At 42.2% G+C, this 15,319-nt stretch overlaps 1 protein-coding gene across 5 annotated transcripts in view; it reads right to left on the bottom strand.

Moving 5' to 3' along the window:
• The window catches only part of chd9 (chromodomain helicase DNA binding protein 9), a 78,594-nt gene that overhangs the window by 51,147 nt on the left and 12,128 nt on the right, over positions 1–15,319 (bottom strand). Inside the window, exon 1 of one of the 5 annotated variants that reach the window (XM_033625746.2) lies at positions 14,963–15,007. The exons of the other annotated variants lie outside the window; for them this stretch is intronic. Coding sequence (XP_033481637.2) covers positions 14,963–14,992 — 30 coding nt within the window. The 5' untranslated portion in view covers positions 14,993–15,007. Of the gene's footprint in view, positions 1–14,962; positions 15,008–15,319 lie in introns of those variants that run through there. 5 annotated transcript variants of the gene reach the window in all.

Genomic DNA, 15,319 nt, shown 5'->3' with positions numbered 1-15,319 from the left:
CTTCACCCAAGTCTCCCTCACTCTCTCTGCGTGCGTGTGTGTCAGAGTTGCCTTCCCCTGGCTCCTCTCTCCTCCCCTCTCATTGATTCCTCTTTCCGCCTGCCTTTCGTGTGTGTGCTCTCTGTACCTCTCTGTACCTCTCTGAGCTTTCTCCCTCTTATTTCTCCTTCTTTCTTGCTCTTTCCGCTGTGCTGTTTCCCTTTTTGCGCCTCTCCTCGTGCTCTTCACCAGCCAGGACAAGGTAGGTTACTCCTTTTATTACACACAAAAAGGCTTTTGTGTTAGCTTGCTTGCTTGTTTGGCCGGTTGTTTTTTCCTCCTTTTCCCCCACTTGTCTTTTTCCTCGTTCTCCCTCGCTGCCCTCCCCTCTCCCTGGCTGGGGCGTGTATGGCGAGCTCGAGACTCTGGCAGGCAGAGCGGCGGAAAATGAAAGCACAAAGCAGCAAAATGCATCAGCATGAATATTAGAGATGTCGTTAAAACCCAGACTCGTTTTTCCCTCTCTCTCTCTCTCTCTCGCTCACTCACTCTCTCTCTCTTTGTAAGGAAGTAGGCCAGCAGATGGTGCTAGCAGTTATTACATTAACTTTCACAACTTAACCCCCGAAGTACTGGATTTCGCCCACACCACAGATTGTCAACAACGTAGCTTTTTTTGTCCCCATGTAGGTTACTGCCAATGACATGCTGATTTATTTATGGAACAGCATCATACAGAAAGTCTGCAGCAACAAACACATTAACAAATTCCCAAAGGCTAAAAATATACACAATATCAACAAATGGACACAGTATCAAGCAGATTCTCTGACCATACCAGACACATGCAGCCAGCACTGCACTGAGTCTCCAGTGGTGAGTTCATGCACTTGCGAGGTCAAGGCCTGGTCACCCTGCTATGACTCTCGGAAAAAAAATTCCAACAGGGGAAACTGGGAAGTATCCAAGACATGCGGCTCTTCCTGTGCGCCAGAACAGATCTAGGAGGAGCGAGCCGTTCAGAGGACTCCTGACAGCATGATGCAGGGGCCATGTGCACCGGCTGGCACATGGTATTGGGAATTATGCAGAGACACACGGCTGGCGTGAGGCCAGGTACAGTGCACTGCACTACTGGGTCAGGCCTGAGTTACTGACAGTTACCCCGTCAGCTTTTAAATCTTTATTTACTGTGCAAAATCAGCCAAACAGACTTGTTTCTCAGCCAACACCCTGTTCACTGTTCACGCAGCTGCACACATTGGTATGTGAGCTGCCCAGTGCTATCAGGGCTACCATCCCCATACCTGGGGCAAGACAGGGGTGTGCTTTTGACACCACATCTTTGGAACAGCATATGTCAATACATATTTTCTGACAGGTTTAGACTACTACAGGCTATAAAGGGATTTGTAAATACAACACACACAGTAGGACAACATCTAAGATCTTACACAATACTTGGAAAAGCGCTCATACTGGATTTCCAAGGAACTCTGTGCGTCTGTGACACGAGCCTGACCTCCAGGCACAAACTCAAATGTGACTTTTTAAGGTTTTGGTGCAAGCATGTCCCATAAAAGTTCTTTTGTATTATATTTCATCATGTTGTTCCATTCTGATCCCTCTCAACCCAAAGCAAAGTAACCCACTTGTTGTGAGTATGGTGTGAAATATGTGGGTGAGCATGTGTATGCTCCAACACAATATGGCTTTACATTGCATGTTGAACCTAAATAAAGTTATGCATCTGACCAACTGGAATGGTGTGTGCAGCCTTATTCTAAATGTGTGTGTGAGTCAATGTGTGTGTAAGTAGAGAAGGGGGAGGTTATAAGATCGGTGAGATGACCAGGTAAGACAGCAGCACTATCTCTCTGTGGGTTTTGCAGTTTTACATTTTACAGCTGTGTATCTCTGACAGAGACAGATCTGTCCTTTTACCAGTGTGTGCACCAGCAGCAGCAACAGCAAGCATCAGATCCACCTGCCATGCCAGGCCTTGGAGTTTGGACTTTACAGCAGACAACATGCTTACTGGGAGCTGAGCAACAGGGTCCTCTCCAAGCTAAACAAATCCTCTGTCAGATAATGCCCACCAGGGTACAGCAGTTGGGGCTGAGCTTTAACTATAAACACATCAACGGTGTAATGGGTGTTAAAACTCCTATGAGCATAAATAAACAAAAAAATTTCCTCTACTAAACAGTCACACACTAAATGACAACAAAACTGTGTCCTTAATTTCTGCATCTGCCTTAAGTGTACAGAAATATGCAGCCTCCTGCACTTGCAACAACACAGAACAGCCTCTCCACTGTGAAAGTGGAAAAAGGAGTGATGCTTAAAGGAAAACCAAATAACAACTGCTATCTACAATCCAAATAAATTACAGTAGCTAACAGATTATTTGATAGGTAAAATAGGTAAGAGGTGACAGACACTGAGTCTGAAATACTGCTTATTTAGAAACAGCGAAATTCAGTTACCACATGTGGCTGTTAGTGACAATGAAACATTTTTCCTTCACTGAAAAGATTTGTATGTGTGTCAAAACGAGAGCAAAGAAGGACGGAAAAAAAGAGAATGACAGTCAACAACATACACATGCTTCAACGGTCACATGCCGTGAAGCCACTGCTCCTTGGTCACTAAACAGTTAATATGCAAACAAGCCTGGCAGCTCTGTATGAAGGGGAGTGGCTTCCTTTAAGGCCGGACGAGGGAGGGAAGAGGAAGAGGAGGGGAGGGGAGAAGAGGAAGGGGAGGGGAGTAGCAGAGCTGGTGAAAGGAAATGAGTGCAGAAAAAAAGTGTGTGTATGTGTGCGTAGAGAGACAGACAGACACAGAGACAGAGACACACACAGAGAGAGAGAGAGACAGAGAGAGAGAGAGGGGGTGGCTGCAAAGGCACAGGTGTCTGTCTCTGAACACTCCATTACTTCCTCATCAAAGGGCCTGTATTAGTGCGCCACTGCTCTCATTTCTTGCCTGTACCACCGTGAGAGTCTCCACTAGCTCACCATTAAGGAAATGAGAAGTGAGAGCGAGCAATGCACTGACTGAAAATGACAAGATGGCTAGCACCCACCAGAGTCTACCGCGAGCTGCTCCTCTCACACAGACATGAAATCCATGACCACCTGGAATTTAATGTCACCCAGTGTTAATAGCAATATTATCCATGGTTGCACTGGATGACAAAAAAAAGGCCTTTTGATCTATTTTGCATGTGTACTGCTGTAGACAATTCACGTTTGATCTGGTTATTTACGTTTTTAAACATTGGCAAATAAGGGGTATATAAACACTGCACACATTACATTAATGTAACTGTGTTACATATGTAACACATATATACAGGTGTGACACTGTGCACTGCATACTCCTTTTTACACTTTGTACTGTGAACCTCTGCTCATTCCTTGGATCATTTTGCACATTTCTGCACAACATACCACTTGCAAAAAAAAACTGCACAACTCTTTCATTTTCATTATTGTACATATCTTTATAGTATTTTTTCATATTTTTTAATGGTAATTCTTTTCTATTCTGTATGTTTCTTGATTTTTGCAGTACTTGCTTTATTTTTAATTTCACTTTCTCTTACTACGTTATGCACCAATTCACCAAGTAAAGTCCTTGAACTTTAAAACCTAGCTGGCAATACCGGATTCTGAAACTGAATAACCCTGCTGTAGTCTACTTGAGCAAGACATCAAATCCACACAAAATCAGATACTGTTTCATAGCTGGCCAATTTACAAATTTTACATTTTGAAATTTTACTTTTTCGGTGACAACATTTTAGCTCAAATTCTCCAGCCAGCACTTCTCATTTGTCTGCTTTTATCTGCAAATTGTCAAAACATTAAAAGAAGGCCACTAGACATTATTATTAAACCAATACACCTTTTTCACAGCAGTTTTGACATGTCACAGTAGGTGAAGCAGAGATGTATTCAATAACATTAATGTGAGCCGCATACCACTTAGGGGAGGCCTTGGTATTGCCCATGCTGGCTCATTGGAATAGCTTACTGGGACACTTAATGGAACTGAGCCATGTAATGTTATGAATTTCACCTGTGCTTTTCCTGCTATGACAAGTCAAAATGTCTGCTGTGAAAGATGTCCATGTCTTCAGTTTGCTTGTTTTTTTTTTTCTTTTAAGATTTTTTTTTAGGGCATTTTGCCTTTATTGGACAGGACAGGTAAGCGTGAAGGGGGGAGAGAGAGAGAGAGGGGATGACATGCAGCAAAGGGCCACAGGCTGGATTCGAACCCGGGCCGCAGCGGGAACAGCCTTGTACATGGGGCGCCTGCTCTACCACTAAGCCACTGACGCCCCAGTTTGCTTGTTTTCTTTGATCAGTAGCAAATAATCCTACACATTTTTATTTAAAAATGATTGATTTTCTAATATTTAACTAATCATGTAATCAGCCATCTAAATAAAAACAGCCCTTGCCAACACAATAATGACAGACTACTGGATTCTCATGTTTAAAATCAGTGAATGTCCATGAGACAGCAACCAGTGTTTCCTGCATGTTTAGATCTGTATGCGGTGGACTGACTTCCAACACTTGAGAGTTAGCTACAACACAGTTCAACACTTAAATTAACAGCTGATCAGCAAAGTTATTTTTCTTATGTATAAGGCTGGGCATGAATGCTGTGTTTTGATCAATCATCATGTCAAAAGAATCTAGACTCCTGTAGGTGGAAACACTGAATGCACAGTGTTGGATGTCAAACCAACACAAATCAGTGCCCTCTCTATAACTCCACCACAAAATCACATGGATGACATAAATAAACCTAATGCCTGATAAACAAAGTCTCATCACTTTCACCACCTTGGTTAAACCTTTGCCTTGCTTTTCACACCTCCTTGAAAACGCTCCTCAGTGCTGTTTACTTAGAAAAGGCCTGGTCTTCAATGTTTCTCACAGAAATAAAAACATCACAGATGCCTCTTCTCACCAGATCTCATACTTTGTTAATGATACATAGATGGCACCGTGAAGTCTAGGTGTGAAAAGATTAGGCCCCGCTAATTAGGCCTACAGCTACAGGCCGGTTTGCAGCCACGCTGAACTATGAGGCAGTGGCAGGGTTGATAAATGAAAAGAGACATGATGCACAGCAATGCTTCCTCAACCAATTAAATACAGCACCATGCATTAATGATCCTTTATTCAGGGCCAAGAGTAACAGTAGCTGGGTCGAGCACGGTGCCCTCTAGAGAAGCTGTTCAAAGTCTAACGGAGTATTATTACTACAGTCTGGTTTACTCCACTGTGACCAGACAGCCTTACTGAGCCAGACAGAAGAACTGCACAGGGAGAAACAAGATGGTACAAGCTCACAGTAGAAAAACCTGCACTTCAGTTGCAATGTTAATGTAACAAAATGATTGAATTATACTAACAGCTACTGAAAATCACTTATTCACCTTTATAATCACCTTTCTCTTTTCTATTTCACCTTAAAAACACATCACAGTGTGATACAGACATGGATATTGCTGCATCCTCAAGGTTAACCATGCAATAAGCCCCAAATGTAAAAAGAAGTAGTAAGCAAAGTTCAAGTCTAACAACTGCACTGACCTCCGAAAATACAACGCTGCTAGCAGTGTGTGTGTGCATGAGATATTTATAGTTAACACACATAAAGCTCAAAGGACTATGATCACAAAGACAGACAAACAGAAAACATGTACACATGCAAACACCCTGTTTCCTTCGCTCCTTCCTTTGAAAAACACACTCACTCTCAAACACAGACACACACACACACACACACACACACACACACACACACACACACACACACACACACAATAATCTTTAAACCAAGCTAATTATGTGCAAATACAGCAATTAGTGCACTGGATACAATTAACCAACTGATCCAGCTGTAGCAGGGATGTGTCTCACCACCACCACAGCCCTGCTGCACTCCCAATCAACTCCAATCCAACAGGCTTTAACAAAGACAGGCTTTGCTCGCTATTATGCAGTCAGCTAATTGACTTCCTTATTTAATCAGGTTCAGCACAGACAGCCATTCCTACTCTATTGCTAATAAAAATGATGATGAGCGCAGACGGATCCATATGAAGTGTTACAGGTGCAGCATGTTGTACCGTGCACTCTGGCTGGGACAGAATTGAACACTAGGGGGTGACTGTGAGGAGAGAGGGCAGGAGTGAATAAAGAGAGAGGACGCCTGTCATCACCTTCAGGTAGACAACATATCTGAATCAGTCTGGTGAAAACACCAGCATGTTTTCCTGCATTTGACTGACATCAAAAAAGGCTACAATGGGGATGTCAGAAAATAAGAAACAACCCAAAATACTATGTGACAAGCTGTGATATTAGCATTAATGTTGGCCAATGTTGGTTTAGTTTGGCTCTCTCATGATGCTCATTTTCTCACTAAGCTCTGAACAAAAAAATAAAATCAGCTGTAACTAGGGTTTGAGGGCTGTGCAGAATACAGAGTATAGCCTCAGCCTGGCTCTGTGTCAGTCAGGCCCTATGACTGAGAAGAGCAGGCAGTGATTCTAACTAGGGCATCTGGCCGTCTTGTATCTTTAAGTGTCAGCTCAGAGGGCAGTCGCTCAGCAAGATTTAAGATGATATTTTAAGGGCTAGTGCTGTGTGCACGCACTGGCAAGCATGAGCCAAAGTGAGCAAGAGGCCATCCATCCACACAGGGACACTCTTCACAATTAGTAGCGGACTCCCAAATTTTACACGCCAACAGTGCCATTACGGATCCTTTCCTCTGGAAACATAGGTAACCACTCTTAATGCAGGTCTCTTTTGTGTTTAATTAAAGATGAGCATAAAGTGTTCAGAGGTAGCCAAGGTAGCGGTAAGGAAACCTGTGTCACATATTGTACCATCAGTTCTGCCTTTTCACGTAAACATTTGTTGATTTTCTCACAGAGAGGAGAGCCTCACTGGAATTTCTGCACAGACTGGTCAGAAAAAGTCTTGCCAACACTTAAGGATAGTTCTAGTTTATTAACTTTATTCTGACTTCATTTTCAAAGACAGGCCACAACGCAGGCTGACAGCTGAAGAAACATGAGCTGTCAGCAAACAAACAGGTTGTAAACTATTTAGCCAGATTACTTAAACCACCTAATATGAAGGCAATACCAAAAGTGACAACACCAGTAATGTAATTAAAAAAAAAAACAAAAAACCACACTGTAATTACAAAACACATGGTGTGTCAAAAATGAATCAGGAAATCAGGCCCACAAACTGTGAAAGATGTTTTTTTTTTGTTTGTTTGTTTGTTTTGTAAAGATGCATATTTCCTTGGGGTGTGCCGTACAATCTTGTTCATGGTGATACCGGTATAACCTTTGATCGCATATGAAAAATTCATATTGTGATACTTGCAGTATTTCGATTTGTTGACATACTGACGTCATACTGTTACCCACGGCAACAGCAAGCATGGCTGCCAGCGAAATTATAACCAACTCCACCGTGGTTCCAAAAAGAAGAGCAGCTTCAGTAGTGTGAAATAAACTGTGGTGTCATTAGGCCTGGGCATCCTGAATGTTTTATGAGCCGCCCCGGACTTCTCAGACTCTTTTAGCGACTTATCACAAACCTTTGGTAATGTCAACCTATGTGACGAAAAACGTCATGTGAATGTGCAATAGTGTAGCATAACAGCCTGTCACAGGTTACAGCGTGATGATGCATAAAGGTCCAGGTGGGAAAAAACAAAACTCAATCATTTAGGATTTTGCTACAAGAGAAGGAAATCACCTGTAGATGGATAGATGGATAGACCCCAGGGTACATTTTCTTTATTTGGGAGCTGTTTTAATGTGTAATTTGTGGTAGATTTTATTTTTTTGAACTATTAATATTGTATACAGAATCTGAGTTACTGTTATTGTTTACAAACTAAAGAAATGAGACAAATTTTGTTTAGTTTTTACTGAATATTTGAAGGCAAACTGTTAGGTTGACATGTAAAACTATATCACTTATGTCTATGTTCTTAAATTAATAATATATTTTTTTCACTAATTTGTCACATCAAAAATATTGTTATTGCAAAAATACCCTGAGTTACTGTGATATTATTTTAATGCCTTATTGCCCACCCCTAATGTTTCCCAGTTTTCAGCAATTATCTTGCTGCACACAATGGGTCTCATTCATGAAACGTGAGCAGAAGGAATTTGTGTGTAAACTGTTCGCAGACGGAAATTTACGTGCATGTCCGCATTCATCAATATTTTAGTAGCTCCGATCTTTTCGTAGCTACTAACAAAATCTACTCCTGCTCCTGACCACTCGTAGTGCTTGTGTAAATTTAGTAAAGCACATAAATATTGCTTGTTGTCACTATTGGAAATTACAATTTTAATTCGTATTGCGCTCTGTTATGTACACAATACACAGATGCCTTTGAAACACGTAATCTAAACATGAAAATATTAAAAATATAACACATTTAGTTAAATTAGTTGGCAATTAGCAGGTTTAAGATCCAGATTAGGTTCATGACTGTGAAATGACTGGTTATGTAAATCGACTCAATAGATTACATGTTCTTTCTACATGTTGAACGATGATAATAAAAATATCCATAAGGACAGCCGGATCACAGCCTCTGTGGCCTCGGTGCCTGGGTTCAGCAGGGGCAGCAGGACCAGCATGTGGTGGAGCCACGAAAGGAGCACACGCCTATTTGAGACAACATGTTTGTTTTTTGTTTGTTTGTTTGTTTGTTTTTGTGGCTTTTTGAACATTTGAATGAATAAATCTGATTTGAAAAATGTTTAATTTACTATGTATAAAACAGAGCTTTAGGCTATTAAGATTCAAATAATTTGAAGACGATGCATACAAAACTGCTGTAGGCTATATGTTATCCGTATCATTTGTTAAAATAAATGTTAAATAGCTCTACATCCCGACAGCCATCACTGATTTAGAGTTTATCCATTACGCACAAAACATCTCTGGCTTCCCGTTCCCACTTCATTCAAAACCCCACAAATGAATCTTCTGTTTGTTTGGTGACCGCTGTAGTTTTGTGTGTGCTTAGGTGTTTCTTTGCCTCCAGTTTCATATCAAACCATTTACGCTTCACCTCTGACATGGTTCTTTGTACTACAGAGACAACATTAACAGCATCTGTTACCTCCCTCCAGGCCTTCGCTTTGCCTGTCCCTGTCACACCACTACTAACTGAGGAAAATAAAATGTTTTTTCTTAAGTCCACTTCACCCAAAATTATTTCGATCTCCGCTTCGGAAAAATTCTTTTTTCCTTCTCTCTCTTTCTTTGTTTGCGCCATGACTGACAGGTCGACTGGATGCACCTACACCTCCTTATATGGTGGTCATTGGCTATTCATGGGCGGGGATTTATGCTAATTGCTGATTACCGGGAGCACGCTTTAAAGCGTCACTTTATGATGGATTGGCATTCATGATCATACACGTGTCAAATCTGAGTTTCCCACGGTGTTCCTGAATTCGGAGTAGGTTTTTAGTAGAGTAGGTTTTTATGTGCAAATCTACACACAGATTTACTATCTTTTCATGAATGAGACCCAATCTCATCAAAACAAATAGAAACAATGGCAAAACCTATGGAAATAAGATCCATGTTGTAATAAAGCAGAATAATGCTTTGATCTGGATATGACGTCTCCTCACTCAGAACCAAACAATGACGTACTGAACAGTGTTTGATTGTTCCTTTGAAACAAAACTCTTCTCCCAATAACCACTGACATGGACGTGAAAGCAGCACAGGTGGCCTCCAAACAAGTGACAATTTTGCAGATGCTGTATGATTCATCAACCCCAGAGGAATTAAATGTGTTTTGCATATTGAACAGTTCAAGGTTTTGGTGTACATGACGTGTCAGAAGAAAAATCGTGGCCGATGTTTTTTAAAGCTGTTTTTTTAAATGCAGTTGTTCTGAGTAATGACGTGGTGCTCTCTGAATCAGAGACGGCACAGCAGGTCAGACACCAGGCAGTGAAGTGAAGCTGAACTGTGCAAAACAAGCAAGCCGGATGATGCCATTCATTAATGGGAACATCGGTGCAAACTGAAGAGTGGAGCTGAGAGGAGGTCCCTTAGGATGCGAAAGAGAGAGAGAGCCAGACAGAGACCGAGAGCGAGGGGAGGAAATTGAGGGAGGGATGAGGTGGAGGGGAATTCAGCAAGGGGCTTACTGCCAGACCTTTACAACTCCTTCATTACTGAAGCAGTGCAAAGGGAGAGCAGGGCCAATGCCTGCGCAAAAAGGAACACACACACACACACACAGATGACGACGTACATCTGCACACAAAAAAGACAGAGTGGGTGCAGAGTCGACCTGCAGCCTTCAGGATATGATGAAGTAAGGATTTTTTTTTTTCACTGCTCTGATTTCCACCTCCTGTTCAGTGCAAGGCAGGTGTCTGGGGAGTGAATCTCCACTGGAATGGTGGAGGCCAGGCATACAAGCTTTCTCCCACCAAAAAATGTTGTTACATCTAAATTTTGGAAATTAAGTTTGAAAGGGAGAACCAGGAAATACATCACACAATAATTTTAAAGACATATTTGAACACCATGGAGCAGAGCTGAGATTGTACAGAGCACATGCCCGACAAATAAACGCAAGAATCCACACGGGTGGTATTGTGCAACTCTAAAGCAAAAAATATTGCATTGATAAAACAGAAAAAACATGTATTTATTCTCCATTAACATAGGCAGAACCAGTCATTCTGACTATGAGTTATGAGTCAAACTATTATGAATTACATTATTTGGTGGCCATAAGCGGATATAGACACTGTGGTTGCAGCTGTTGCTGTCAGAAACAGACTGGATTGCTTCAGTATCCTTCAGTTGCTGCATTTCATCCAATTGCAGCTGTCAATATTCATAAGTCAACTCAGCTCTGGGCTATGAGACAGAGCAGACCAAGTGATGATAAAGACATATCTTGATAAAAAATAAAGAAAAGTTCATGCTGTCCATGAAAGCAACTGTGCTTAAAAACATGACTAGAAAAAATAGTTTATGTCTATCACTGAATGGAAGAAGTCCATAAATAAAGAGAGATCAGAGGCTGTTAAACCCCAAATATACACGGCACTGTAGGAACTTTACATAGGATACTTTTCCTTTTAAATTGACCATTCTGTATCATAACATAACTCAGTTAGTCCAGGAAAGTACCGCCCCCACTCATTGCAGGATAAGGAAGAGAGATTTTGTTCTTGAGGAGGGTCAAATTTTCTTTTTATGTAAAATTACAAGAGCCACAGTTTGTGTTGAGCTGTACTTCAGCATGCTTTTCATAACTGCACTTACTCAAAGTACAATAATCATTTTCAGAAGGAAAAAAATGGCTAAAATAAAACCATTTGGTGACATTATAACTACATTGGCTTGTTAATCGCAATGGTCTTTTGTGGTAAGTTTACACACTTTCCCAGTATGACTGCTCCTGACTTTTCTTCAGACCGCACCTGCAATTTTGGAGAAACTATCGTTGAAAAGATTTTATCTCAACAGCTTTAGCTTCAATAAGCCCACATTGAGGCTTTTTGGGGGTGTGCATCTACCCTCTAGACGATCAGCTACAACTCACCACAAAAACAACGCACGTGAAGTTTTTAAAGCCGACCCAGACTTGATTTCAAAGCTGATTTGATTAAAGCCGCTACAAGGAACTTTTAACTGGATATGCAAAAGTCTCTCGTTTCTGCTGATGTCTGTGCGTGACCTAAAACAGCAAATGAGACCATCGGTGTGAAGATAAGCTGTTTCTATATAGTGTATATCCATACCTTTAGGAAACTGTCTCCGGGTCCACCCCAGGTTGCTTCCAGGACGAAACGATTTACGGCACTCAGACAGCACAAGTCATCTTACCTAGCTGCTTACATTTATAGTGACTCTTATAAATAGTCCTATTCCTCCTCCTCGACCAGACGTTGGCGGGGAGTTAAAATAGCGGCAATCATCGGGTAAAACTTCTGTGAAAGCACTGGACTCACCAACAGTCAGCCACGTCTCAGTCACACAGAAAAAATCCAATCCTCGGGAAGTCAGGAAATCCTTCAGGATAAACGTTTTGTTCGCTAGCGATCTAGCATTTACCAGCCCAATCCTGGCAGAGGCCGGTGAGTCCACGGCTTTAGCTGTCCGGGAAGCCACACACAAAGGCCGCAGGCTGTGCAGATTCACCCCGCGCCAACAGGGACGAGGAGAGCAGGGGCCGTGGGGCTGGAACACCTCATCCGGGCCAACGACAGATACCAGCCAGGCGCCAACAGGGTCCAGCGAGTGCCGAGAAATAAAGAGGTGAGGCACCGCTCCATACTCAGTCCAAGAAGCCGTGGAAGTGCTCGCCAAACAGGCTTTCATCCTTACCAGCCGACCGCTGCGTTTACCCCGGCGGCGGTGGCGCTTGCGCTGGAGAGGTGGAGCTGGGGCGCGCCAGATGTGAGCTGGGATCCCCGATAGGAGCGGGGGCAAAGTTTTCCCGTCTTGTTGTTTCATTCATCCCCAAAACATACACATGTGCGAGCCAGGTAAGTGTCTTTACGACAATACGCGCTAGAGCTCATGGGAAATGTAGGCTTCATTCCGGCAAAACACTACCGCTTTTGTCCACAGGGTCGCCAAAATCAACTCAAAATTAAAGTTCCTTGTAGGGGCTTTAAATTATTTTGTAATTTCCATGAAAAAGATGTAATATTTTCAGTTGTACATTAAAGTACAATTTTCACTGCCAGTAACAAATTTTTACTCACATTTAATTTTCATTTATTTACTTATAGACACTAAACAGAGATAATATTCTCAAAAGTATGCCTCCCACAATAACAGCACTCAATAAGAAGTGACACACCATACACTTTGTGGAAAATTTGGTTTGGATCTGTTTTTGTGCTGTAGTTTGTTTAAACTCACATTTAAAATCGGATAAAAACATTAAAAAGTCGACTTTCAATTTGGAAAACTAACATGAGTATTTCATCTCTGAGGACACTACCTTAAATAGCTACATACAATTGTTATTACAAACAATCATCCAAATCTTTGAGTTTAATGAATTACTAAAGTGAAGGTACTTTGACCTACAGGCATACTTACATGATAAAAAGCTGCACCAAGGTTGAAGGGACTACACTGATTTTGGTTACTGGTGGCGTGTAGCATAACTAATCAAAGGCACAGCAGACAAGACTAATTTTCTCCACTAAGCCAAGGAAACCTACACATTAACAGGTATATCAAGTCATATAAAGAGTCTTTTTCTGTGGCCTTTTAAATGAATTCAGTGCTGGAAAATAATTTAAATATTTTTATTTATTGAGGGTATTAATCTTATTTATGCAGAAATCATGAGAGAGGCCAAGGGGGGAAGGAGCGAGGGACAGTTTAATGGCATTATATACATCATGTATATGAAACATCTATGTTGTCACTGCATTGTTTTAAGCCCATCTGTCATCTACATCCAGGGGCTGTCTCAATGTCAAGAAGAACAGTGATGCGCTATGATCGACCTCACACACAATCTAGCGAACAAATTCTCACCTGACACAATCAGCACCACTGTACTGCTCCTGTGCTACTGCGGTCTTTTCATTCAACTTACAGACTGATTTAGCGTAGCATGTGCAAAATATATACCGATGTCGCACTGTAGACGAACTACCAGACAGATTAAACAGAAGCAGCAGCAGAGTATCAGAGTCGAAGCAGAGTAGCAGCTCTCATGTTCTCCACACAGCGTGAGAAGAGAGATGCAAACTGGTATGGTATGTGTTATGTAACGCAACTTGATCCTTTATCGATATAAACAGTATTATCTAAATCCATATCTTGCTTGAAAATTAACCGATATACCATACATGGTGTTTACATTGCCCAGCCTTATCTACAACTAATATTATGTTTTTGTCTTTGTTTCCTTTACTGACCTTTTTGTGAGCCTGTACGATGGTACTGTCAACTACCCAGTGAGTGATGACAGATAATGACATACCAGTTCCAACAGTGAACTTTCTTCTTCTAAAGCAGAGAGTGAATTGAGTCCTGTCAACAGAAATGGAGTGTTGTAAAATACAAGCCTAACGCTCAATAAACAAAGACTAGACTTGCAACACAGGCGTCCATGGCAACTAGCAAATGACTTCCTACTGACACAAACCTGTTTGCTGAACTCACAAATCAGTAACCAGCGAGCCAACTGCTGTCTCCGTGGACAATGTGACCGACATTAAGTTGTGTCAAAGTCAAACTGTGGCAAGGAAAACCATGTATCAAGTGGAACAGTAGGACAAACTCACTGTAGCCACTCTAACTTTACTCAAGCTTGCTTTATTCAAGCTTCACTTGATACAAAGATTTTTTTTTTTCCTGAGATTTCCTCAGACAATCCCTCCCGCCTACCACAAGAAGACAACCACTGTGTCAGCTGTAAACACAAGGGCAGTGGGGTCATTACTCCTTCATGCCTTTTCTGATTTCCTCTACTGCACACTACACTGAGGCTAATTTTCTTTACAAAGGGATTTTTATGCCGTCTCCCTCAAGAGAGTCTTTTTATACCCAGAGACACTGTGGTAGTCTAACCACCCAGGTTTCCCTTCTCCGCTAGTCAAAGGTTAACACGAGTTCAAGGAGGCTGCCTCACGTCACAACCAGAAAGCCTTGCATTCCAGTCACATGCACACGCACGCACGCACGCACACACGCACGCACGCACGCACGCACGCACGCACGCACGCACACACGCACAGCCCTCCACATTTTGACCAGTGAGCAAACACTAACCCACCCATCACCCCAGGAAAATATTCAAAGCCATTTAATCCTGGGAGAAAGAGGCAAGCGAGAGAAGGAAGGACAGGACAGCAGAATAAAAGAGCGTACTTTAAATTCAAACCTACTGACAGTTGGGGCTGGCAGCGTTCCGACATGCTCCTGACACACTCAATCCAAGTACAACTCCCGCCTCCCTCTCCTCTCCCAGCTCCTCCTCCATTGAGCCCTCCCCTTCCGCCCACAGCAAAGACCGCCTGACTTCCTGTTTACCTCTGACCCTTAGTTATCCCCCGCCCCCACCCTCAGCTGGCAGGCCTCCAAACAGACAGGCTGATGAGGCCGGATACAAACAGTCAGAACACTTGACATAGCGAGCGAGCCAGAGGGTCAGGGAGGGAGGGAATGAGCAAGAGAGAGAGAGAGACAGAGAGAGAGGGTGGGTTGTGTATGGATGTTGGGGGAGGTGATCAGGGAAAGTGTGT

Source organism: Epinephelus lanceolatus, chromosome 2 (genome assembly GCF_041903045.1).
Source record: "Epinephelus lanceolatus isolate andai-2023 chromosome 2, ASM4190304v1, whole genome shotgun sequence".
Taxonomy (NCBI): Eukaryota; Metazoa; Chordata; class Actinopteri; order Perciformes; family Serranidae; genus Epinephelus; species Epinephelus lanceolatus.
The sequence above is the reverse complement of the archived record's forward strand: the minus strand, read 5'-3'. Positions and strand labels throughout refer to the sequence as shown.